Source organism: Neodiprion pinetum, chromosome 6 (assembly GCF_021155775.2).
Source record: "Neodiprion pinetum isolate iyNeoPine1 chromosome 6, iyNeoPine1.2, whole genome shotgun sequence".
NCBI lineage: Eukaryota > Metazoa > Arthropoda > Insecta > Hymenoptera > Diprionidae > Neodiprion > Neodiprion pinetum.
This window is the reverse complement of record NC_060237.1, coordinates 16,788,114-16,813,557: the sequence shown is the minus strand read 5'-3', so window position 1 is coordinate 16,813,557 and position 25,444 is coordinate 16,788,114. Positions and strand designations below refer to the sequence as shown.

Genomic DNA, 25,444 nt, shown 5'->3' with positions numbered 1-25,444 from the left:
TGAGAAAAGAGAGTAGTCGAAGTGATTAGCGCCGCGCGGTGTTTTGAAATACGAAGAAGCCCGGTGTATATACGGTAGGTATACTTGTAGATGTATTTCTTATTATGTTATTCTTATTATTATAGTTGGGTCAAGCCCAACGATGATATATGTAACATATATAATGTATACAGATAACAGAACGGTCTCTCGGTTTGAATTTTGGCGGGATTCCGCGAACTGCGAGGCAGGTTTTTTTTTTTTTAGTGTGTTCGAATTGTTGTTTCAGAGGTGCAATCTGAGTCCACGCAAACTGATTGAAACAATATACCCTCAACGTATGAATAGTAATTCGAAAACTCCGAGGTTGACGTTAACATTTCAGTTATCAACAAATGTAAACATAGATTGCGTTTTGCCTCGAGTTTTGTGGCAGTGGTGTGAATTTATAGAGATCGCGTTGTTCTGTATCAATTTTTCAACGTCACTGGAAAAGTACACCGATCGTGCGAAATCATTTTCTTAAACAAACACTAAAGTATTTTTTCACGAGCCACGATTTTTCTACTAAAACTAACTTCAAATTTTAGGTTGTTGTTCGTCCACTGACAGACAAGAAAAAAATTAATTAATTTTGGCCAATTTATAGGGTATTGCCTGTGGAGGAAAAAACGGCTATTTAAGTAAAAAAAAAGTCGGAGGAATCTTTGATATTCACGTAATAGCAGAATTTCTACATAGTTATATGGAGTAATCATTTGTTGATTTTGCTGTCAAGATGTCGATTTTTAATCGTCAATGTTGATTATGATAAAATGAAGAGATTGACAAAAATTGAGAAATAAGAATTAATTAATTACGATCTCCGATGAGACCGATAATCAGTGTGGAAAATATATGAGCATCTTCGATGAAAGGTGTCTTATTGTCGGTCAAGTACGATTTTCAATGTGCTTGATATTTTGATCATAGATTCGTCCGAAAGTGTAAACGAGCTTATTCAATTCTCAACTCGGCCGATTTCTGCCGAAATTAACATAGGTCGATAAACTGCCAATTCAATTAACGAAAAATCTTTACTGAAAGGAAAACTTCTACGTTAAGTTTCGTTCAACCTATCGTTTAAAATTTCAGGCATAATGATTTTGGTTAGATCCTGTACCCCAAAAAATCAAGACTAACAAACAAACTTAGTTTGCTTCGATATTTCCTTGACTCGTTCGTACCAAGCTGAAAAAATTTGATAAAAAAAAAGTACGAGCCACGACATTATACATATTTAGTCGTCGCACCTTGTACCTGCAGCAGCAGCAGCATCATTCGGTATGCGGCACAAGACGTGCACTCTATTATCTTTACATCGCACAAGAAGGAGGCTGAGGAGGATCGGGAGGAAAAAGAGGTGGGTCGGGGAGGGTAAGGGAATGCAAGGAAAGAAGGATAGAAGGAAAGGAGAACGGACGGAGCGACCGCGTTGAAAAGCCGAAGCAAAAGAAGAGGGATTCCTTTGTCCGTACAGGTGCGCTGCTGGCAGGCGGACAGGCGGCAGGTTGCTGGATGCTGCAGAAACCGAGAACAGGTTTTCACAAAACTCAACCAACCCTCGAGAACCCTCCGACGTTGTACACACAAACACGCGTAATACCCTTGCCGCTGATGCTGGTTCAGGGATTGTTCGAACTGAAAACCCTCTGCTAAACGCGCGCAGGTAAGTATGCATTAGGAGAAACAAAAACTCGAGCATCGGTGGTGCAGGACCCAGTTCGGCGTACCTACCTCGTCGCATTATTGACAAGCCTTGAAAGCCTACGGTGTGAGTTATTTTAGGTAGGTATGGTAAAGCTGCGAGCCCTGGTAAAAGCGGATATTCCTCGAGGCGCGAGACCTACGCCTGGTCAATGGAATGGCTGGTCATAAAACCGATCACTTGGAATAGGCATAGGACATTTTTCAAGCTCCTTTAAAAGAGTCGTGAATCGAACAATCGAATCGATTGTTGTGGGGGAACGTTAAAATATTCACAGCCTTTTTCAGTTATTCTATGAACTGAAAATTACTATTTTACACGTATATGAAAAACCCGTTTCCAAGCTTAAAACACGGTGAATTTTATTTAGGACTGGTCATTCGACTCGAAATTTATCTTTAACGTACAAAATTGAAATCGAATCGGACAATCGTACTGTATGTATTACGTAAGAAACTTGTAGTGACATTCTTTACATAATTCTCTTCAATTCTGACAAGTTTTTCATCAACCTCATTGTTACCCCGCCGAACACGGAAAAGATGAGTTAATATTTAAGTAACCAAATTATTCTTCATTCATATTCAACGGAAGATTTTGATTGTGTAGATCAGTAACGCATTACCGTAATCAAATATTTATGAGGAGCAGCATATTGTCAATTCAGCGAAGTGAATATTGTTCAATTGCTACAGCTGTCTCGATGGTAAAAATTTTCGTCAAACCAGCGATAATAACTCTTTGTCCGAGATTGGAATAGGAAAAAAAGAAAAGAACATAGAATCGCGTGAAAATAATCATGAAAATAAAAGAAATATAGGGGAAAAAAATTAATGCACAGCCATAGCCTTGAAGCTTGTGGCCAGGGATTCCGACCGAGGAGATATTATCCCGCTGCAGGCGAGTGTACAGTACACCCATACGCTATAAATACTACACAAAACTATATATACAGACGGCTGTACGTGCTCGTGTGTGTATGTAGGTGTCAGCGTCGGTATTTGAGCCATGGACAACTTTGTAGAAGCACGCGACCCAATTACCGCGCGCGTTTAATGACGTACTGTACAATGGTACACACAGACGTCAGAGATACCTGAATCAAAAGTTGCGTTGCGTACGGTATGTATGCACAGGTAGATAAAACGCGCACCTTAGCATGATAGCACCTTAAATTTTCTCGGTAATCACAAACTCGTTAAAAGAAGGGAACCACGTGATCTATGGGGTACGACACGAGAGGCACGCACACGCGCGCAAGAACGAATATTGTAAACTTAAAAGTGTGATGTCAGATATGGAAGGTTGTTGGTTTTTTGTTGGATGATGACTTTGGAGAAAATGACGCGTGAATTCTATGAAATGGAGGTCGATTATTTTGTAAAAACCTTGCGCTATGCCTCCATAAATCATTTAATACTAAAGGGACGGTCGGTTTAGTATCACCGTTTCGATGAAATTCAACAAAAAAAAAAAAAAAAATTATATCTGTGCGTATGGTGTTACATTTACGAGTACCTACGGTACTTGAAACACGTTGCTCGCCATCATTCCCACGCCAATACAGCAGCTGTCTCGACTGACTGAACAGCAATGGTCCCTGACATTGTGTCAAGTACGAAATATAATATCTGCAAAAGTGTCGCGTAGCGTGTACTACGTTCGTACTCTTATTTCTCCTCGGCTCCGGGTACACATTACATATCTATAGCTGTTGAAGAGTCGTAATATCACGTGTACAAAAATGATTCCCAGAAATAAAATTTGTTCCAAAGTATGCAACTTTATATCATGGAGATGATTGCATATAGCCTATAGTGATTGCAATGAAAGTTCCTGAACTCAGTGGTAAAGGATGTAATAACAGTTTTTTGAACGTACATTATACAACTCCATCCTTTTCCTCGTAAATAGATTGTCAATCGGTTATTCAAAGTCATTACGGTAATTGCATCGTTAATGATAAATTTGTATCACGGATTTTTGGACGAGACAAATTAACGCATACGAATGAATTCTATTAGATTGAAACTAGTAACGTTAGCGCAACGATGCGTGTTTAGGAAATTGTTTATTCGCAACTTTACGACTGCTCAAAATTTAGTAAACCGTAATGAACTCGATAATGAAGTAGACCGTGTTCGTATTTTGAGAATCCAACTCTTTCGACATATCATTCTAAGATTCCAAAGTAATGATTTTATACCCAATGTTCCCTTACGTCAACGTTAATAACGTCAACCTCGTTTGATTTCGATGAGCGTAGGAACTGGGGAAATATGCAGATCCAATCACGTTGTGGTTATAGTTCTTCGTTATATTATAAAAAGAAATAACACTAATCAGGTATTGATTATAGTGGACTCTAACTTCTCGTTTGCACCGGTTCGAGGGCAGGAAGTTTAAGAGAGTTTACCGTAATGTGCCTGGATCGGTATACTTTCACCTTTTAATCGTGTAATCCGAATAGTACTGGTTTTCGTAATCTTTTCAGGTACGACTGAAAACTTTTAGCAAATGTCACCAAAGCTATCATTTATTTCTGGGAAGCAGCTGTGTCCATAAATAAAATTCGTGAGCGCGATGTGATGTACAACGATATAACACGTAATTTCAAACATTTTCAAGTACAAGGTGGTTATTATACAGCACTCAAGACGTCTTCCTGCGAAAGAATAACCGTGTGCACATCTACATATTAAAATGATGTTGTTTCAGGTTAAGGTTATATTTTTTTTCTTTTTCAAGTCTTCTGCATACGTAGGATTGTATTACTGTATATAAAACGTCTGTCCGTCGTTCCTACAGTGGAATCGTGGGTGGCGAGACTCAATTTACGCTAAGTACGGTTAATCGCTCCCCCTCTTCACTCGCTGTCCAATATGACGTCACGAAATACTCGTCTCATCGTCGTATTGATGCTCTCCTCTCAGAGACCTCAGATCCGACTTTGAGATTGCGACGTGTTTCCCCGTAACGATATCGTGTATATTTTCAGAGATGCCCTGTACGCCTTGAAGACGGTATTATTCGCAGAGCATTAGTCTGGTTCAAAATAAATTTGACGTTTGAAAAGTGAGTCCTTGCCGGAGTTTAAAATTGCGTTTTTGTTCCGCGACCCTGTACACGAACACGATGTAACGGTAGGATTGATTGGAAATTGTTGTGTTTCGGCGAATGGACATTACGTACAGATTCAATCAGTGTGTACTGATCATTGACACTTGGACGAGAGCTGAATATTTGTGACGAGTCTCCGGAGAACTCGCGAGTGACTAATACATAGCACCAGGAGAGGCTAGCTAGTCTGTGTCAGTTATCGATTGAATTCTTTGAGCATTTTGCGATAAGGTACAGTACACCACGCATTCAGCAGATACGTCACAGTAGTTTAGTATCGTATATAGGTGTCAGAGGTGCGTGTTACCTAGCCACGTGCGATTTGGAAAGATCAACTTGTATATATCGTGTCTGTAAGGATTGAATGAGTGATCGTAGATTTTTTTCAAATAAAATGAAAATCAGCTTGTATCTGATGCCTTTCTCCTACCAACTGTTTCAAGGTCGTACTGTTCGATTGTAAATGAAAGAAAATCGATCAATTGTTATTATAATCCTGATTTTTTCACTTTCAACTGCGCTAAAAATAAATTTTTCAACTATAACGACGAAAAAAAAAATGAATTTCAGTATAAATTTGAGAACGATTTGATGAGTAGATAATCGTAATTCTGTCGTCTCGGTTTTCTCGCCATACTTTACGCACTGCACAGGCCAATGCGCAAAACCGTTACGAGAACGAAGTTATTAACGTTAATGTACCGAAATGTTGAAACAAAAAACACTATTTTGCACCTTTAGAATACCTAAAGAAGTTGATTTTACAAAATCTGAGTTTGTTGATGCTGTACCAGCAGTTTACCAGATGTCAAGTAATCCTAAAGTTTCAAAACAACGACTTTTTCCAAAGACGCGTCGTTACAATAACGTTACAAACTTCAGCCTGATAAATCGTTAGCGTTTGAATACAAGTTTTCTTTCTAAAATTAAAATGTTACCGAATTTAACGCGGGAGAAACAAGAATTAGAAACGCAATAAGACGATCGTCGACTTCCTTAACCGACTGTACGCACCTTCAAACAGAATTGAAAGTGAAACGGTCGGTCAACGGTATTTTACAACGGTCGCGCGCACGTAACCGCCGCTTACAGCGCGTCGGTGTCGAGTCTTTCGCATGGTGTGAAAATGGGAAGAAAACCGACAGGAAGGAATATGGCCGAAGTGGCGGAATGCGATTGGGAGAATTTCACCGAGCTTCGGAAATTTCCGTAGCCGTTTAGTCCATGGCGAATTATATAAACGGTCGCCGCCGGGACCGGACCAAAGAATAAACAACCGCAATACCAAGGACAGAGATCGGAGGGCCCGGTGTAACCGTCGCGACGCGACTTTCAAGGCGCCAGGACCCGAAGAGAGCAGCCAGAGAGAACAAAGAGAGCTTGAGCGCAGGTAAGCATTATACTCATCTTCGATGTAATGCTCTCAGGTAAATTTCCCGGTAAATTGTTCTCTACCCTGCTCTTAGGATTCGTTTGAAGCCCAAAGGACTCGCACTCTTACAATTAGACCTTGCTGCAGGTAGATAATTCGGAGCCGAGAACAAACCGGATTCTCACCTGAGAACAAGTGAAAAGATTTTTCCCGTTTAAGGGGATGTCCTTGTCGATTTCGACGCCAACGTATATACGCAGCTCCAAGTATCGACGTCCAGGTATCTCTAACGAAAAAAGGGCTCAACAGTCCCATTCTATACACAATTTTGAACAAGAGAACTCCGATGCATTTTCATTTCAGGCTGAAATAAAGAAATTGCACGGATTCTACGAACCGTAACAGTAAGTTCGTAGAATTCATGCACCGAAAAATGGATTTCAGTGTTTTTGTATAGAATTGTGAATAGAATGAGACTATTGAGCCCTGTTTTTCGTTCGAGATACGTGGACATCGATATTTGGGAACATATGAAGTCGAAATCGACCAGGGCACCCTTTTAATAACCTCGCTTTTGTTTGACGATTTCACATTTTCCAAAGCTCGAAATCACACAATTTATGGATTCGCCCCTCGTGACTTGAAATATTCATAATTATTCAACTGTACTATAACGTACCGGTGTTTGTGCCGTATTATCGAGCCTACTATAAAATCTGATAAGGTAGTCAATGAAAAATAGTAAAGGCAAACGTTCGAGTGTTGTCGATGAAGAAAAAAACTCAACCGTACGATCACTGAAAGCAGTGCTAAAAAGCTATTTTCTCTACTGCTTAAAATAAATGCATCAACGAAAAATCGTGGAGCGATTGAGTCTCCGGGTGTTGGTAAACTTGAAGCTGAGTGGGCGAGCTATAAAGCCTGCCAAATTGCGTTTGGATAAATAGTCTAGGAATGTTATGGGTAGATGGTATGTATTTTTTGTCGGTTCGTGAGAAGTTTATCTGCTATGAAAGCGCGAATGTCGCCGTCGCAACTTGTCTGATCCCGCGGCTAGAACATATAATCAAAGTAAGATTCGACTGACCCGCGAGGTAACCATCAGGCGTTTGCAGACAGACCGCAACGTCTGGGATTATAAATAGTTGCGATATACAAAGTCTGACGGTCTGACTTTGGCGGAACTCGATCACGGGTAAACGACACATTGGCTAGAAGGTGTGTGTAAACAAAGGAATGACCCAGAAAATTAAAAAACCCGAATTAAGCCGAAGTTTGTAACGAGCTTGTTGTGATGATGCATCTTTAGAGAAAATGGTTATTTTACAACTTTAGGATTACCGGAAATTTAGTAAACTGTTACCAAATACAGCATCACAAACTCAGATTTTGCAAATTCAACTTCTTCAGTTATCTTAACGTTACAAACTTCAGCCTCGTAAATCCAACGCCGATGGAACCGTTAAAAAAAAAAAAAAAACTCCATCAACAACAATTGCACCGCGGTGCAACGCAACCGTCCGACGGTTTTCGAAACTCGCGCCCGTGGCTCACTTCGGACACCTGCTTGAGAACGGTTGCGACACGCACTGAGATACGATCGCGATTAGCGTCAGCGTTGATACGAATTTTACCAAAAACAACAAAAAGTCACACTCACATGTAAGTTGCAGCAACAGCAAAAGAGCAGCCACCTGTCTCCCGTGAGCCGCCATTGTCCGGAGTTTAAAACCGGTCAGCGAGCGGTCGCCGTTCTCTTCCTCTCGGTCCTTCGTCCGGAGATTCAAATTTATTTATAACAACCGCCGTCGTAACGTTTTCGATGCGTATTTCGGGAGCGTCTCTTATCGCTAGTGAAAATCGGCCCCGAATAATCGGTTATTCACTCTGACACACGCGGTCAAGGCTCGGACGTCTCTCCGTCTGCGTCTATCTTTCTCCCGAGCTCTCTAATCACGCCCGCAAATCGACTTCAACGCGTCGTCGCTGTACGGTGGACGATTTCATACTGTGGCGGGGAGTGCCGCGCTCGTTTGATCCGACCCGTTCGGGCGAATTCGGCCGCGCTCGGCAAACCTCGGCAAGCGGCGTCGCAGGTACAGCCGAAGAGCGAAGACAAACGGCCAACTTCTCGGTGTTCTCGCGCGGCCTCGCTACGCATTTCTAGCGACTCGCGAACCTCGGGCCGTCACGTCGGCCGCGCCCATCGCATCCAGCGCTTTAATTGTTACAGCACCGTACGCGTTGACCTGCAGCCTTGTTACATTCGTTACCGTAGATCCTGAAACCTGAGGTGCCTTCATTCTTCGCTACGACTCTTCGCCCTGAACACCTGCCTAATTGGTTTATCCTTGAAATTAGCCGCATCAGGATAAGGTGGGAAGGTTCGGTTCGTCCGACGCCAGCCCTCAAGAAAATATTTCGTTGGTTGGTTTCGGCACCATGAACTTAAGTATTGTTCAAATTTTAGGAAATGTTCGGGCAGTTCGGTCTTCAGCTAATAAATCACACTCGGAATGCATTTTCTTGCAGTCAAATTTCTAAGAAAGACTACAAAAGAAAGTTTTTACATTTTTGTGTGGGTATTGACTGTAAAATTTCGAAAGTTGAAACAAAAAAGGACAAAAATTATTGCTAACAATAAGAAAATTTATCAATAATAATATGTGATATTGAATCGAATTACAGGAAAACGATTGAACACTCAGTTTTGTCAATTTCTAGTAATGCATTAAAACTCTTTCCAGTCATAGATTTCTCTATACAATTATTCTCATTGTCAGAAAAAAGTATATCAAGCATTGATATACTTATACTTTACAAAAACTTGCAACGCGTTTCGATTAATACTAGGAAATAATAATAGGTAATGTACAAAAAATGCAAAGAAATCTCGAAAGTGCACATAATTTTATACTTCAGAGTTTTTCATTTAAAACAAAGGGGTAAAAACCTTTATGAGAAATGGTGATAAAGGTGATTCCATTCTTTCTGGTTTTTTGTAAGTACTACACTCAAGTACTAATTCTTCGTCTACAAGTAACACGGAAATCTTCTATCACGAATATTTCTCAGAACAATAATAATCTACCTGCCAAAAGTAAACTGTAAGAAATGTATATGAGCAGGTATAAATTAATCACCATTTTTAAGCCATCATGAGACATTTCTTAACCCAGGCTGATTCATGTGTAAGCTATTCTACACTAATGTTTGCCACATGATATTCGAATAACTGGTTGAATTTGACGATTTTCATTCTTTTCCAACTCTCTGTTTCCTTGTTTTCATGTACAGCATGACAGTTGTTATATCGTTTTTATCGTAGACAGTTTTCAACTTTTTTTGTGCTTTTAACACGAAAACATGAAATCAAACATACACCGCACCGCACAAAGGCAGAAACGGAAGCTCATTCGAAAGTCGAGGGGAGACAGAAAATTGAAATGGAATTGTGCGAAGGTTTGAAACGACGCAGGGATGTTCATGTGAAATTAACTGATTGTCGTGTGAACGAAGCTGATGTATACGCAACGAAATCAAACGTCGAGGATATTACCATCTCGCCGCCTATAGCGTTTACCCAGTACCCTATTATATTATACGCTCTTGACTTCGAATGGGAAACAAGTCGGGGTGAATTTCGTCGGAAATAAACACATGAGAGTGCGCGATGGCAAATCCCAAAAAAATCGCACAAGGCAAACAGAAAACGTACTGCGATTCATTTCTATAGAGCAGCGTCTATTAAATTAAAGGAGAGAATCGGCAATAGGAGTGAAATATCAGGCTTCAGGATAGTAGATTGTGTATCAAAAAGGCAATGTAGGTATTTGAACGCCGAGTGTAACATAAACTGATTTCTATTTTTAATAACCACCAGTTCATGATAATTACCCGTATAGCGGCATTGACCGTCTCAAAAAGCAAATGGATAACACAGGCCCACAAAAAAAAAAACAAGTGTCTGAACTCGGCATGCGAAACATGTTTTCTCGCGTACTTTTTATCGCTGAATCCGAATCTGAAGTCAGACTGAAGTCTTCCGAGCCGATTTTCAGCAAATGGTTGTCGAAAGTAAGAAAGTAAGTGATACACAGTCGTATGAGTTTTCGAAATTACAATCATCATAACTATACGTTTTTGGGGTTGCTGAATCCGAATCTGGGGTCGGTTTGACCGTATCAGGTGAAAATCAAGGTCAAAACGAGAAACAACTGATAAAGCAGAGACAATCACCATAACTATACGTTTTTGGGATCGCTGAATCCGCATCTTTAAACGTTCGCATCGAATACAAGATGAACGTTTGTTTGCATAGTAGGCTGGAGCTTTTTTATAAAAAAATTTGATTATCTACAAAATTAAACCAAAAACACCATCCCAACTTGAACAGTTTTCGAGATATTTCAGTCAGTGTTTGAAAAATCCAAACCGGATGAGACACCTTTCAGAATTTTACTACGGAGTTCCGGCTTTACGAGGCTTCACTCAAGGCTAAAAATTGAATTTTCGAAGGGTACGTAAGAAAAAAAAAAGTTAGTGAAAACGACCCTAATAAATATCTTTGAAGTTCCTATTCAAGTGGGAAAGTCTCTGCCGCCTAGTGTCCGAAATTGGTAATACTTCGAATGAATTATCATTTCGATTGAAAAATACAATACATGCACATCAAAGAATCACAAGACTATCGAATCAACTCAAATTTTGTTTCGGTGAGATAGTATTCCTTTGGTATAACCAAACGTAATTTATTTGTTGTAAGTGCGTATGCAATGGTGTTGAGACTTCTTGAAATAAATTTCAAGTGTATGTTTGCAATTTTCAACAACACGTGATTGTTATAAAGTAAGAAAAGTTGTATTTCATTGTATTAGTGAATTACTTGAATTAACAATAAATACGGTACATAAAGCAACTCAAGAATTCTTTCTTGGGTTCACTCAAACATATCCTTAATTTTTCGGATGGATGAAATTTTATTGTTTCGGAAACAGCAATATAATTTGATGAACAAAATAACTTTTTGAAATGAATATCGAAATCTGCCTAGTCAAACAAATGCTTGTTTCAATATATTATACATTTTTGATTATAGTTATCATTGATTATGTCTAACAAAAATCACAGTGTAACATTTAGGGGAAAGTCCCCCAGTACCGGACACCTAAGGTTATTCGTTAATAAAATCGTTATTTAAGTGAAAACATAATTATTTTTATTTTTATCATAATCTGTAGAGTATGTTTAACAATATAAGAACTTTTGGAATTTGTATATAACGTTAATCTAAGAATAAAATACAATTTTATTTAGGAAGAAAAACTAGGGTGTCAGAGAAGTGTCCCCTAGTACCGGACACTAATAGTACGGATGGAAAAAATGTCTTAAAATTTAATGAATTTTGCAGTGGTCACATATATATTTGTCAAAGCACTCAGGGATGTCTGCGCACATCTCATGCGCCCATTCCTTGCAATTGCAGCACTGAATCCAATCCTCATCGTTTTCTTTAAGACGTACAAGGCACATGGTTTTTCTTTGCGTTGCTTCGCGTGTTTCAATTGAAGAATCACCAACAAACTCTAAAGTTGTCTTACGTTTTTTCGGTTTCGCAGCACGTTTATTGTCAATAGGCTTTCTTTTGTTTGTACTTGTGTTTGCCTTTGACATTTTGACGTTTCCTTTTTCTTCGAGCATGGTCTTGTACGGCGACGAAGTCAAAATGTCACTTTTCTCAGCCTTCCTGCGTCGTGAAGAAGTCCAGTCGAGGCTTAAAAGTACATTCGCCTCCACTTCTCATAATCTTCATGCGATCGCACAAGGTACTTTTTGGTGCTCCATATTTCACTGCAGTCTCTCTACCTGTCATGTTGCCACTCAAGACTCTTCGAACTGCCTTCTTCGTAGTTCCTTCGGACCATTTTCCTCTTTCGAATATTTTTGATTGGTTAGCCATGATAGAATAACACTAAAACACGTCGGAACAAGTTTTGTACAAATAGTCAATATCAGAGAAAAAATTGGGTGTCCGGTACCGGGGGACAAATCGGGTGTCCGATATTAGGGACCCGTAATGCACAGCTAAATAATGAAATATGTGCTTGTTTGCAAATATATGAACTTTTATTGACCATTACCTGAAAGAATACATACCAACGAACATCCCAGACCAAAAATAATAGAACAAAATCATGCGTTGTTTAAAATAAAGAAACGTGAAACTTAGGCGTGACGTAAATTTATGCCAGCCCAAATGTTCAACTGTCTCTCCAGCGACACACGGGCGCTCACTGCCACGTCGTTGTGCAGGTTCGAACCACACAATAAAACTATTGATACTTTGTTTACTTTGGGACTTACGACGTGTGTCCGGTACCTACTAGGTGCCGTCCGGCGCTACGGGACTTCCCCCTATCACGTCAAATAAAATAGAAATGAAGTAAATTAGTTATTTGGTTCGATAACTCTTTTTCCTCGGTGTATACTTCGAGTATCCGGATAGTTAGTATATCCAGGGAAATTTATAGAAAATTTGAAAAACAAGTTTAAGGAATTTGAAAAACAGTTGTGTATTTTTGCAATACGGTTTCATAAAATTGTGAGCAAGCTGTCCAATCATACGGAATGTAAGGCAATCCCATTTTGCCGTACAAAAATTATATTCTTGCTCCATCTCTGCCAAGAAAATCTGCAGTGAATTCTTAGATACTTGCAAGAGTATACATATGATAGTACTCATAACTAACGCGTAGCTGTAATACTTGTAGTACTGCTACCTTGACACGAACCCCGTGCGGGAAACCGAACTATTCGTATTATTCGGATAGTTTAAGTATCCAAATAAATCAAGTTCTCTAACTATTCGAATAGTTCGAATGGTTCAGATAGTACGGTTAGCCGGGTACTCGAGTACTCGAACTATTCGGATATCCGAATTTGATGCGTTGGATCCGGTGGACGCAGGTTTTTCGGAAATCCGGTTATCCAAAAAAGTGGTAGCTCTATTCAATATGCAATGAAAATACGTGCCGACAACACGATATGCCGAGAGAAAGTGCTTCTTATGTAATTGGCATAATTGGCAAGTATGCCAATTATCTTCTTGATCAACAACGTAAACAGATTGTTGACGAGCAGCAGACGAAAAGATTAATACGACAATGTGTCTGCAGGTGCAGAAATCTGCGACGGTTTGGTGAAAGCACTACAAGTAACGCTAATTGAAATTAATCGCTATACATGGTTTAGCTAACAATCGTTTTATTGCTCGGCGATTAGTTATCACGTTTGATTTCAGCTTGATCACCCCTTCTTAATATAACTTGTCAGTGATGGAGCGCTTCCGCGTGTGTTACGACAAATTCAAATAATTCCTAATTCAATATCTTGGGAGAAGTACAATGACATTCTGTAAATGATAAATGTAGGTGAATGAATAAAAAAGATAACAAAAATAAAGCATAGGTCATTACACGTTGCCAAAATAATAGTTCTCTGGATTATACGGGATTCCAAAACATTCTGACAAATCGGCGTTTCTATTGTAAAAGGAGGCGGTAATAGCTTCCGTAATTGTGATAAGAAGAAAAAAATATTCATCTCGAAATATCATATTAGCACGTGGTGTACAAGTTTTTGTTCTTATTTTACGACATTTAAAATTATTCGATATCGCACCCCCAAAATCAAACTGTAACAACTCAACAAATCTCGTTTCTTCAAAACCGCCATGAAGACTCATATATTACGATTCATTTAATTTGAATATAAATTCACGAAAAAAACTTTTCTTTCCATGTGTTACAGTTTTGTTTTAGGCATGCGATATAATGCTTCACGTATAAAATTGAAAACTTCAAAATGACTCGGCAGATGTGCGCGAGTACTTGATTTCGTTCATAATTTGTTCCAGATGTTTCGAAAACTGTGGAATCGAGACGAAACCACATTGTGTACACGCAAGTGTAATCTTTGCTGTAATAACGAGAGTCACAAGACCGTGCGATAGCACAAGACTATCAAATTAGGTAATACAAACGACAATCACACTACGCTTCTAAAAACGAAGAGGCAAACAAATACATATTCTGTTCGCAAAAGACGTTAGCAGATAACGCTTACTATTAAATGGTGGACTTTCTGCATTTACATAATTAACCGAGGAGAGAAAAACGCGAGTGTCTGCACGCAATTTAAGCAGAAAATTCACAATATAGGTTATACTTAATATCTCAAAAAATTCATATCCATTACGTGAATTTATAAATGAGATCACCTTACATTTATATTTCGATTTGTTTCAATAAGTGCAAGCATCGATCACTCACACGTATTTCAGATCGTTTTCCGTGATATTTAAAAAAATACCTAGACGGCTGCAGCGATCGAACTTTGGCAGGTTGTTAACACGAATAGTGGGCATTGTAAAGGGTGGGAGACATTCGCATGTACATATGTACATACCTACGAGCACTATTGTGCAAAATAATGAGTATTACTATCTAGATGAAAATTATTCATACTCAAACTCCTCAAGATAAGATGTAGGATGTGTATTCAAGCCTCTGTAAAGGAAATCCGATTTTCGCCCTCACTGGAGCGTGCGTAAAGTGTCCCATTTCCGGACAGTGCGGTAAAACAATGTTGGGGCATGCGCATAACTGATGTGCTATATTTTACACACTAGGGCTTTTTTGGAGCATTCGCACTTTCTAACAATTCAATTTCACGCACAACGTGAATCTATCCAAGATAAATAGCTCCCTAAACTCACAGAATTTAGACCAATTTACAACTTGGGATATCGACTCAACTATTCTAACTGTAATACTGTTGTGGGTGATACGATGCTCAGTGTCTGTAGAGTGCACAAAGTCATTAGCTATATCTTGAAAATGTGATTCCACTCGTTCCGGGCGGTCGCCATCTTTATTACGTCAATGTGAGCATCTGTGTGTCAGCTGTTGCGCGACTATTTTATCAACATTTTACTCTAGTCTTAGGCTTGTTTCTCGCTAACCGGAAATACTTCGAAAACCTTGCGTGACAATTTTATGCAAGGTACCGTTTCCACTCATCAAATGTTCGAAGCATTTCTTATTTGTAATTGAGAATTTGAGGGGTATACCTGAGGTACCTACAATGTTTGCCTTCACATTTTGGTTGAATTTTACCAGCGTGAATAAAGTCGTTGGCAAATGCCTACGAGAGGTTCGTCCGTGCTTCAAAAAATACGACTGACTCGGGATTACTTCTTGCGTAATTAATGAGGTACTACAAACACGTGGTGAGAGTAACGTATAGCTTGTACATGCCGACTAGTCAAGTAAGTGCGTCCTTGACGTAGACGGACGTGGTGGTTTCCGACCACGTGGGGTGGAGAAAAAAGGGGTTCGGTTACATCGCGTGGCGTCTCGCGGCGGCGGGAAGGCTTGGCCAGGGGGAAGGGGGGCTGCAGATTTGTTTAACGAGAAGTAACATGGTACCATACATTGTTGCAGGGAGAGGGTAAAAAATCGAAATAGTACAAAGCGGCAGAAACGGAGTTGCAAAAATATCATAAGTTATAATGTTTTATAGGTGAGACTAGGTTAGGGTTTGTTTGACTTGCTTTATGTGTGAGTGCCTTGGTGACAACTTAAATCACGTTAAATATTTGCTTTCATTCGGATACTATTCACAGGATAGAAGTACATGGACTGGTTTGAAACATTTTTCTCATTCTTCTTACCTTTTAATTCTAATATGGCGTGTTCCGTAGGTAATCGGCAAGCTTCAAATACCGATAACTTACCATTCGAGTATTTGTACTGAATTAAATGACATGAAAAATAGTTGCAGTTGAATGTTGGTCGATATGGTATATTTCCTTTATTTATTTTTAGATCGAAAGTGAGATCGCCTAATTTGAATACTGGCTTTGAAGATCTATAGGTGTGAGTGATTCTGAGGTTTTTTTTAAAATGCTCTTCGTATTTGTTATAAGGTTACGATTTGAGGTTACTAGTTACTTTTTTTTGTTGCGACGTTGACCATATTTTTAGTTAGTTAGTGTTTGTTTATTTCATTCCAGTCAATTGATTATAAGACCTTGCTCGTTTGCATATACCATTCAAGCCACGACAATTAGATATAAATTATAAGCGCAAATACAAACAAGCAATGCCGCGTTTTCCTTTACTACGTATTAGATTTTAGAATTTTTATTTCGAACAAATAAGATCTCTAGTGGGTATATATTGTAACGATTCAAATGTGACCGCGCAATGAACACGGCACGAGCGGATGAGGTTAGACCCAGGGAGTGGGGCACCTGGTCACAAATTTAAGAAGAAAGGTTGCTTGGTCCCTGTCTCTCCAGGAGGAAGGAGGCGCGAAGGTTCCCCTCTCTGAAACTAAGTCGTAACCGATCGAAAATCGACAAACTAATAATAATAAAGTAAATATAAACCACGAGGACGAACATTTCAAATTAATAATTAGACACTCCAAAAGCCAAGCCAAATTTTAAAGAGAGACGATATAAAACGAAGAAACAATAAAAGTGAAATCAAAAAATATAGTGCCTCGACGAAAGACAGTTATTTACAATTATTTATAATTTTAACAATATCCCCCAGTTTTAACGATATACACTATTTTGAACTACATACACCTGGAATGAATGAATTGTGGAATGGATGAATGAACGAATCTTGGACCTAATGACAGCTCATGTTTTAACATCTTTATAAATAAATTAAAATTTCACTCTGCTGTTCGTACTTTATAAAAGATACTTAATATTGATTTCGCCTAATTTTTAATTTTCAAAATAGTCTTACAATATTGAATTAAATATCGTTACTGTATGCATCGCCATTTGAAGGGTGGCACGGTGAAGCTGTGCAACTGCCAAAGTATCGAAAATACATTCGATATTTTGAGAAATTAAAAAAAATTATGGGAAATACGATATCCATGGCGTCAATTTTTAACCATTGATTCTTGACTTTTTTACCAAAATAAAGAGAGTTTCAAAAATAAAAAATTTGCCGTTTCGGCTGCCTTAAGGAGGCATAAGCAAAACCACAACACTCCACCCAGTACGAAAAACGGGGAAGGTGACTGTCGCATCTCAAAGGTTAGCACAAGTTCGATCTCTATATCTCATTGAATAATCGAAATATCAACTTTTACCACTCTTTAATTTTTATTTACTTTAATTCAAAAACCCCAAATTTGCCATCGAATTTTGCCGCCATGCAAATCGTACTCTTGTCAAAAAATTCATACGCACTCCTTTGCAAAACGACATGGTTTACAAAAACTTAATCGCGAAGTTGTAAAAAGCTGGCACGGTAAACGGTGCCAGTATCATCTTTATGATTTTTCGGGAGAGCAAAAAATTGTCTCAAAATTTGATTGATTAATTAGAAAGAAAAATCGCAAAGGACTTTTTGCAGTTTTTCAAACTCTTTTAAATGGCCCAAGCCGCGATTTAATACAGCAATCCGTCTTCGAGAAAATGATGAAAAACTCGCGCAAATCGATTTTTTCTGTGCCAGTAAGTCCACAGTTCAAGCCTATTCTTTCTTCTTTCACTGAGAGAAATTTTTAGTTCCGGTTAACGCTCAGTCCTTAACTATTTTCATTTTTTACCACAATCGAAAAATATAGTTCTAGGTACAAAATGAAAATTAATTTTGCAGCTGTTACCAGAAAGTCTAGTATTTGTTACTGCTCTTTCTCATTATCATCACTGTTACTGTATTTTCTTGTAATTGTTACGAAAGTTTAATGCTTGTGCAACAATAAATTGATGTTAAAGCCTTATTTAACTAAAAAAGTAGAGTAAACCGAACAAACTGATTTTGGGTTGCAATTACGCAAAAAAGATCGACAATAGCGCAAAATGGTTACGGGTCACTCATTTTGCGTAATCCCAACAATATTCAAACAGTTTTATTAACGACACCTGTTTTACTGAATTTTTCAAGTAACTACGACAAATGAAATTTTTCTCAGTTCTGCTTTAGATTTAATGCCTAATAGTTAAAAGTGGTCTTTTCTGTACTGTGCGCACGCGCTGTCGGAAACAAATCTAACATTACGCGACCCTAACCTCAATTTCATGTTTCGTGAAAAAATGCGTAATATACTCTTGTTATTCATATAAAGGATGCGACAAGGCAACAAGGATGCCAACGGTCTTTTCGCCTCGCGTGTTCGGAATATTCGTCTTCGGCTCACCTACGACTCATATTGAAAACTTACGCTCGGCTCGAAAAGACTCGAGTTTGGTTCCTTGTTAAACAATATATCATTTCACTAGAAAAATTTCTCTTCGCCTCATTTAGTGAATTCCGTGAGCGAGAATCATACAATTGTACACTATATGCGTGCAGTGAGAAAAAAAGAATAGTTATCGCTCATCTGATTCACGTCGATAAAACACTCATTTGATTCAAATACGTTATAATTGAATTCAGCAATGCGCATGCATCTCTAAAATTTCAATGAATTGAATCGAAGCCTTTGTTCATCTAATGAAATAATTGAACGTTGATGACCATGCGCGAAAATAAGACGCAGTTATTTTTTGTATGATCAAAATGTTTTATACAACTGAATACAATTCAGAATGAATTTAATTATCGAAACACGATCAACCGAATAACAAAAGAAAAAACTGGTTGAAGAAGTCATGAATCCATCCGTAGGATGATCCACTAATTACGATATACTCGATTTCAAAAGATTTCAGCTGAGTCAGTCAGCAATTAATTTGTAGAATTAAATAAATGTGACTGCGTTCCTTATTTAATCCTCTCGGTCAGGAGTGTCAAGAATCGCGCAACGAAGCATCCGCTTGAGTGTCGATGGCACAGTTATTTTCGCGTGAAGAAGTTCCTGTTAACGCACATGCCACTGATCCTATTGCACTACATATTCAAAGTAGTCGTGCAACAGCGATGGCCACCAAGCCAAAAATAATCAACGCATCGATTAATCAAGTACAAAAAAGTAATCGAACTCGACTCGATTGAATCGGGACGAATTAATCGATTAATCGATTATTTCGTATTTTTTTGAAATGTTGCGTATGAAACCAAAATTTCGTAAATTTCAGTACGTAGTCTTAATAGCAGAAAAGTTTTTTGATGATTTATAATTTCATTCAAAGCATGTTTCAATTCCAATTGGAAATATTTATTTATCTTTCACTTATTACATCAAATAGATACTTAATAAGTAAGACGATGATAACAATTCATACTTTAATCCCATAAATTGACAAATTGCATCGCGTCGTTCATGGTCATAAAAAACAAAAGCCTATTGTAAGTAAAAATCGATTATTCGATTTCGTAAAATAATCGATTATACTCGATTATCCAGGTAAAAAAAATAATCTATTCAACCGAAAATCGATTATCTTTGGTTATCCTTAGCAATCGAGTTTGTCAACGAAGTTAGCGCAGAAAATCCACCTTACATCACGACTTACATCAGTTACAGCCGCTACAGTTACGCACGCATATACGCATGTTCAGATCGAAAATACAGCAGAGATGAGCGAGAAAGGTAGCGAACATGCGAGGCTACGTGCAAGAGGCGCATGTAATACGCGAGCATTGAGCGGTCAAAGGCGTCGGCAGCGGAGGTGTTCGGTGGCTGGGGGGGGGGGGGGGGGGGGGGAGTGATCTCGCGAATGACGTCCGAGATGCTGGTTGTGTTGGAGCAGGTCGGCTGGCGCCTGGGAGGCAGGCAGCCAGACGGGCGCCAGTTGAGGAGAGGGAGTATTCCGCGGGCGAAATGGTGCGGTGGATGCCGCCGGGAAGAAGAGGGCGGCAGAGCGAGGAAGAGGCGTCGATGGGGGGGGGGGGGGGGATGAGAGCAAGCGAGAAGAAAATACGACGACGCTTGTGACACGGAGGGACGGAAGCTAGGCGCGGCTGCCTGCGAAGAGAAATGGGAAATGCGTGCCTGCGTACCGAGAGGAAAACACCGGCGTTGTATTGCGACAGAGATAGTACGGATAAAAAAGTGACGGCAAAAAGGGAAACGGCGGCAGTTTGTATTAGACGGCCCTGGTAATTAACGGGACCAAAAGTCGGGCGTGCCTTGAAATTCTGATACACCTTCACGTTAACGCGGGAGATGCTGGCTTTGCTGAAAACGAGGGGTTCTAACGGGCCTTGGGGTGTGCTTAAGTTGGGATTTGATTGGGATGGCTAGGAGAATTTTCGGTTCGCGGATGATGGTGCAGATTAGTAAGGGATAGTTATCGAGTAGCTTTAACAAGTTTGGTCGATATGGATTATCTGTCGTGCTGTTATGAGTTTATGGAAACCGTATGATTTTTATACCTGTTTGGGGTTCAAGCTTTGTAAAATTCATTTCAGATTTCTCGTCATAGTTATAGGAATTATGATGAAAGTTGGGGACGCGTTCGCGGGACGTAACATGAACGGAAGATTGATCATCATTCGTTTGACTGTTGGGTAAGTTTTTGTATTATAGTTTTTTTCGTGTTACTCAATGCCTGTAGGGAAAAGCAAATTTGACCCTTGCAATAAATATTTTCAACCAGGCTATAAATATTTACTGTTTTACGAGAATCTCTCAAATATGTAAATGTTTTTCTTACGTTTTTCTAGGGAATGCTAGAGCCTCTGGGTGTAGCACGACCTTTACATTATTACATGTATCATTCACCGAATGTGCGGCTCGTGGGTTTTAAAAAATATAAAAATTATAAGATATAAGATAATATCTGAACTTTCAAAAAATCGATAATTTTTGCCATTTATTCTATCAAATTACATAGCTATAACATTCAACCACCTAGACGTATTAAAGTTGAATTAGACGATTGTCACTGCAGAATCGCGTATTCATAAAAAAAAAGAAATATCCTAATTACAATATTTCATCCACCGTAACTATAGAAACAAACGTACATTATTTTGAAAAATCACCGTAAACTTCATTATTACACACGTAACGGAAGCTATTGAAGAGTATAATAAACGCACGATGACATCATGCTTTATAATTGCAAGAAAGTGCAAAGCTTAGTTCATCCTGTTAGTTTTTATCTATTTTTCATACGTATACCTATACAAGTATGGAGAACTCTTCTGTAGCGTCAGGAATCTTAGCAATTGAAATCGGACCGATTTCTCAATTGCGGATCTTACAACAAACGAGTCTTGCTACTAATCAATGGATTGCTCGTTCGCTTCATCGTGTCGTTATATCGTCAATATTAGTGGTGATCCGTCATCGCCAAGGTTTCGAAAAGCTTGTACCTCTGATAAAGCCTGCACCGATTATTCTCATTAGTAAAATAATGTTACCGGTCAGTATATACGGAGAATGTGATTGGATCTACTTTTTCGATGTGAGATGCAGCTGGCGATATTAATCCTTACGCCAAAGAATACTACAGACTCTTCTAACTCGTTAGCAGGCATACGTCCTTCATTACTTAAGTCACAACCTACGTATTCAGAAGCGCGTAGACGCACCTGCCAGAGGCGACAAAACGTTGGTTCTTATCTCCAGACAAAAACAATGGTAACAGTCGTTGATAAGAGTATGGAGCTCAACCGGCGAGAAGCATGTCAGACTTCGAAACCGCGGTTAGTCAGGTAAAGAGCTCGAAAAATTCCGTCTCTTGGGATAACAAGTGAACCAATTACATGCTGGACTGAAAAATTATCGGAGGGCAGTAGCTCCAGACCTTCGGCCTCTCGCAGTCCTTTTTCTTTATCATTTGTCACCTTTGTGTTTACGGCGAAATGCAGTCGTGGCTCACTGTTTGTGTCGACTCAAGCCTGGATGCGCCTTTTTATTTTTTCAGTCCTTCGTTTTTACCCCTGGACTTTTAAGTGGTTCGAGTATACGAGAACCATACCTACGGATGTCGAAATGCGCAGACTCTAAGTGGATGTAACAAACGATCGTGGTCCCTATCTTTTCCTTTTCCTCTTCCTCTTCCTCTTCCTCATCCTCTTCCGCCTAGTCTTCTCTCTATAAAATTCTATTATTTACCCATTCTAAATGCACCGCAGAATCTGATTCGATTCGAATTCCTTGTACGACAAGGCATCGCCTCTAGATCGCGTCTGCCTTCGACGTTTCAACTGTGAAAGGACAGCACCCTTTCTAGTTCCTCTCCTTTCCTACCACGAGAATTGGCGAGGTAAACGAATTCCGGTATCGATCTCGCCGAGGCTGTACGGTTAAGAGGGTTACGCAACATACGTGGTGGTGCTGGGATTAAGGCGGCACCTTATACATGTACGCCCGCTTGAACGAGCCTGCAAACGTGGTAAGCCTCTCACTCTGTGTCGTTACTACAAATTGGAGCACGATATTTTCACACTGAAACCGTTGACAATAAAAACAACCCTGCGTCGTATACTTGCAGTTAAGGATAAATGAGCCCAACTATCCAAACCAAAAGTCAGCGAAAAAAAACAGCTCGAAAAATCTCCAGCAATCATATTTGCTCCAATTAATGTCAACACGAATGAAATAACAGGTGTCAATCTGAGCTAGTTCAAAAAACGCAAACTAATGTATGAATGATTTGAGAAAAGGTTTCGGAATTATTGTAGAACGTTCGAAATGATTCAACTCTGGTGCTGTTGATCCGATCAATTTTGGGCACCACTAGTTGCTTTGTGTAATTTATAATTAGAAAAAAACTCGTTGATATCGATGCTAATTACATTCGTAACTTGTAATTGAAATTTTTCTATCACAATTGTAATTAGTATTTTTGATTCATCTAATTACAAATTGAAATTGTAATTAGTAATTTTCTTTCTGTCAATTACAAATTACATTTGTAATTTGTAATTGGAATGTAATTAATTAATAAAACGACCAACACTGGACCCGATTACGATGTTCTTGGGCAAATTTTTTTGAGGAGACCCCTATTCACCCTTAATTAAATGAGACTTAAGAGAATATTTTTGTCTCGGCTACAGAAGTTTGAAGCAGATTTCATCACATTTTCGACAATGAGCAAATGACTAACGAATTCTTTCGAATGTTCTGAAAATGTTTTCGTATTTCCGTATTTTCGATCGTTGTTGTATAAATTCTGTACGTTGTTTTTAAGCTTCACCGCGACCTCGATTATAGGCTCGTAGTCGAACTATCGTTACTTTAAAAGCCCAGCAATTGAAATATCGCTGGAACTGTTAAAAAATCGTCACACTTATTACAAAAAGAGATCTTCCAAATACTTGCAAACCAAGAAGACATTATTTGGGGGGATCGAGGCTTGTTTTTTTGAGGGGCAGCAGTCCCTGGTAATAAAACGTTGAAAAATAAGTTCTTGCAGCCAGAAAATATGCGTTTTTTCAACGTCCATGATAACATCTTAATTTGAGAATTGATCAAGTAGTTTTTTGACTCTGCGCTTGGATCGTGGCTTCTCATAATAAATTTCGGTCATTTCTCGATACAGGCAAACCTAGTGACCTATAAACCGCTGTGATTGGCTTTTTTAGTGCTCTCATTTAGCCGTAATCGAGGTCACTGCACCGCTTCGAAGCGTCGTAAATACTGGAAGAACTTCTTTATATATGGTGCGTCGGGTAATAATTTCACTCGAAATGGAAGTTCGTCGCGCCTTTGTGTACATTAGACGATACAATTCGGTCGTAACGAGGGGTGCAGAGTTCTTAAAAATCATAACATAGCTGTGGGTCTATTTTATTCCATTTCAGTGATTTGCACTTTGTTATACTTTAAAGCAGATTGTCATAGATTCAGATTCATGTATGATCTATCCATCCGTAGAGTGCTGATTTCACATACCTACATAAGATTAAATAAAATTAATTTATATTGAATTAAAAATTTTCCTCGCTGCTTTATGAACGTCACTGTACGCTTAGAATCCAAAGCTTACATCATGAAAATATTGTATTCACCTCAAAAGTATTGAGTGAAATACTTTGTTAGGGGAAAAAGTAAAATTCACAAGTCAGCTCTACATATTATAATGTATCCGAACTACTCAAGTATCACTTACTTCTTGCAAAATATTGTAGTAAGAATTACTCTTGCCTGTTTCCATTCGGTAACGCTACGTCGTCGTTGCCAACCCCTTTCGAAGTGTGCTGTGTGTCTCACTGCAGGGAACGACGAAACACTTGAAGGGTATGATTTATTTTTCCAGAACGATACAGCCTAGGAACCCTTACTGCCAGGTTGGAAAGCATTATTTCTCCGGGGTGAGTTTACAAACACAGACTCTGCGTTTCTGGTAAAAGGACTCGTTGTTCGGTAACCCGCCAGTCTAAACCCAACGTGCCGGAGCAACGGAAGCCGGAAGTTGGTTTCCTTGGAGAATTGCTGTTTACGTTGACCCAGAAGGTATACGCAAATATGAGTCTTTTACTCTCGGATAACACAACGGCCCTCATTCACGTTCCCCAATACAGGACTCCGGCCGGACTAGCTTTGTCCTTGGGTCTTGAATTCAGCGGCCTCGTAAGAGCGCGCAGTCTGTCTTTACAAGTTTATGGTGGCAACGCATGCTTCCTAATGGTATTTATCGGACGCATACGTCAGACTTCCACACATATAGCAAATTCCCGTTTTTATGGGCTACATGAGGTGTAATGATAACATCAGCGAGAAAGTCAGAGATTAATCAGTGTAGTTCTCGACCTTGAACATTAGGTCATTTGTGGGATTTATTCTAGAAATCAAATATTGAACACAACATCATAAATTTGTAGATGAACAATATGTACATATTTATTCATACTTCGTTAAGTTACATTATGTATTATTAAACTAAGACATTTTTTTAAAGACTACGAATAAATGGTGAAATGTAAAGACAAAACAACATGTACGCAAAATTAAAGGACGGATCTCTTTATTTTCTCGTATTAGATCCATGTTCTGGTTATGTCATATTTTCCGTCGCTTAACTTATTAACGTGAGTTACGGCAGCCGCGTTGCAGATTTCTTTCATCGACAAATATGACCAAATATAACAATCATCACTCAATATTTCGTAACTTTTTAGATGTTCATCCATATGACAATAGGTTAATTTCTTAGCAGTGATAACTAGTATTCATCTTCTTTTAGAACTAATGTCTGAACACTGGACTGTATAAAAAAAAATCGACCTTGTTCTTTTCAAAATTCAAGTAACAAATGTTATTCCAAATGACGAGCAAAAAATGCTGTCAAA

The 25,444-nt window shown here is 38.9% G+C and overlaps 1 protein-coding gene and 1 long non-coding RNA gene across 8 annotated transcripts in view; one reads left to right on the top strand and one right to left on the bottom strand.

Annotated features, from left to right (window-relative positions):
- Window positions 1–8,231, bottom strand: part of Fas2 (fasciclin 2) — a 74,082-nt gene extending 65,851 nt beyond the window's left edge. For all 5 annotated transcript variants that reach the window (XM_046633665.2, XM_046633668.2, XM_046633669.2 and 2 more), the window contains exon 1: window positions 7,879–8,231. In XM_046633665.2, the coding sequence (XP_046489621.1) occupies window positions 7,879–7,933 (55 nt within the window). In that variant the 5' untranslated portion in view covers window positions 7,934–8,231. The remainder of the gene's footprint in view (window positions 1–7,878) is intronic.
- On the top strand, window positions 5,678–25,076 carry LOC124222550 (uncharacterized). 3 transcript variants are annotated; one of them, XR_006884037.1, is made up of 5 exons: window positions 20,250–20,476; window positions 20,609–20,707; window positions 22,072–22,542; window positions 24,412–24,608; window positions 24,677–25,076. It is a non-coding gene; the product is annotated as an uncharacterized lncRNA (long non-coding RNA). The 3 variants fall into 3 exon arrangements; XR_006884038.1 differs by lacking the exon at window positions 20,250–20,476 and adding an exon at window positions 5,678–6,236 and having other exon boundaries at window positions 24,412–25,076; XR_006884036.1 differs by having other exon boundaries at window positions 24,412–25,076.
- The last annotated feature ends 368 nt before the right edge of the window (window positions 25,077–25,444 follow it).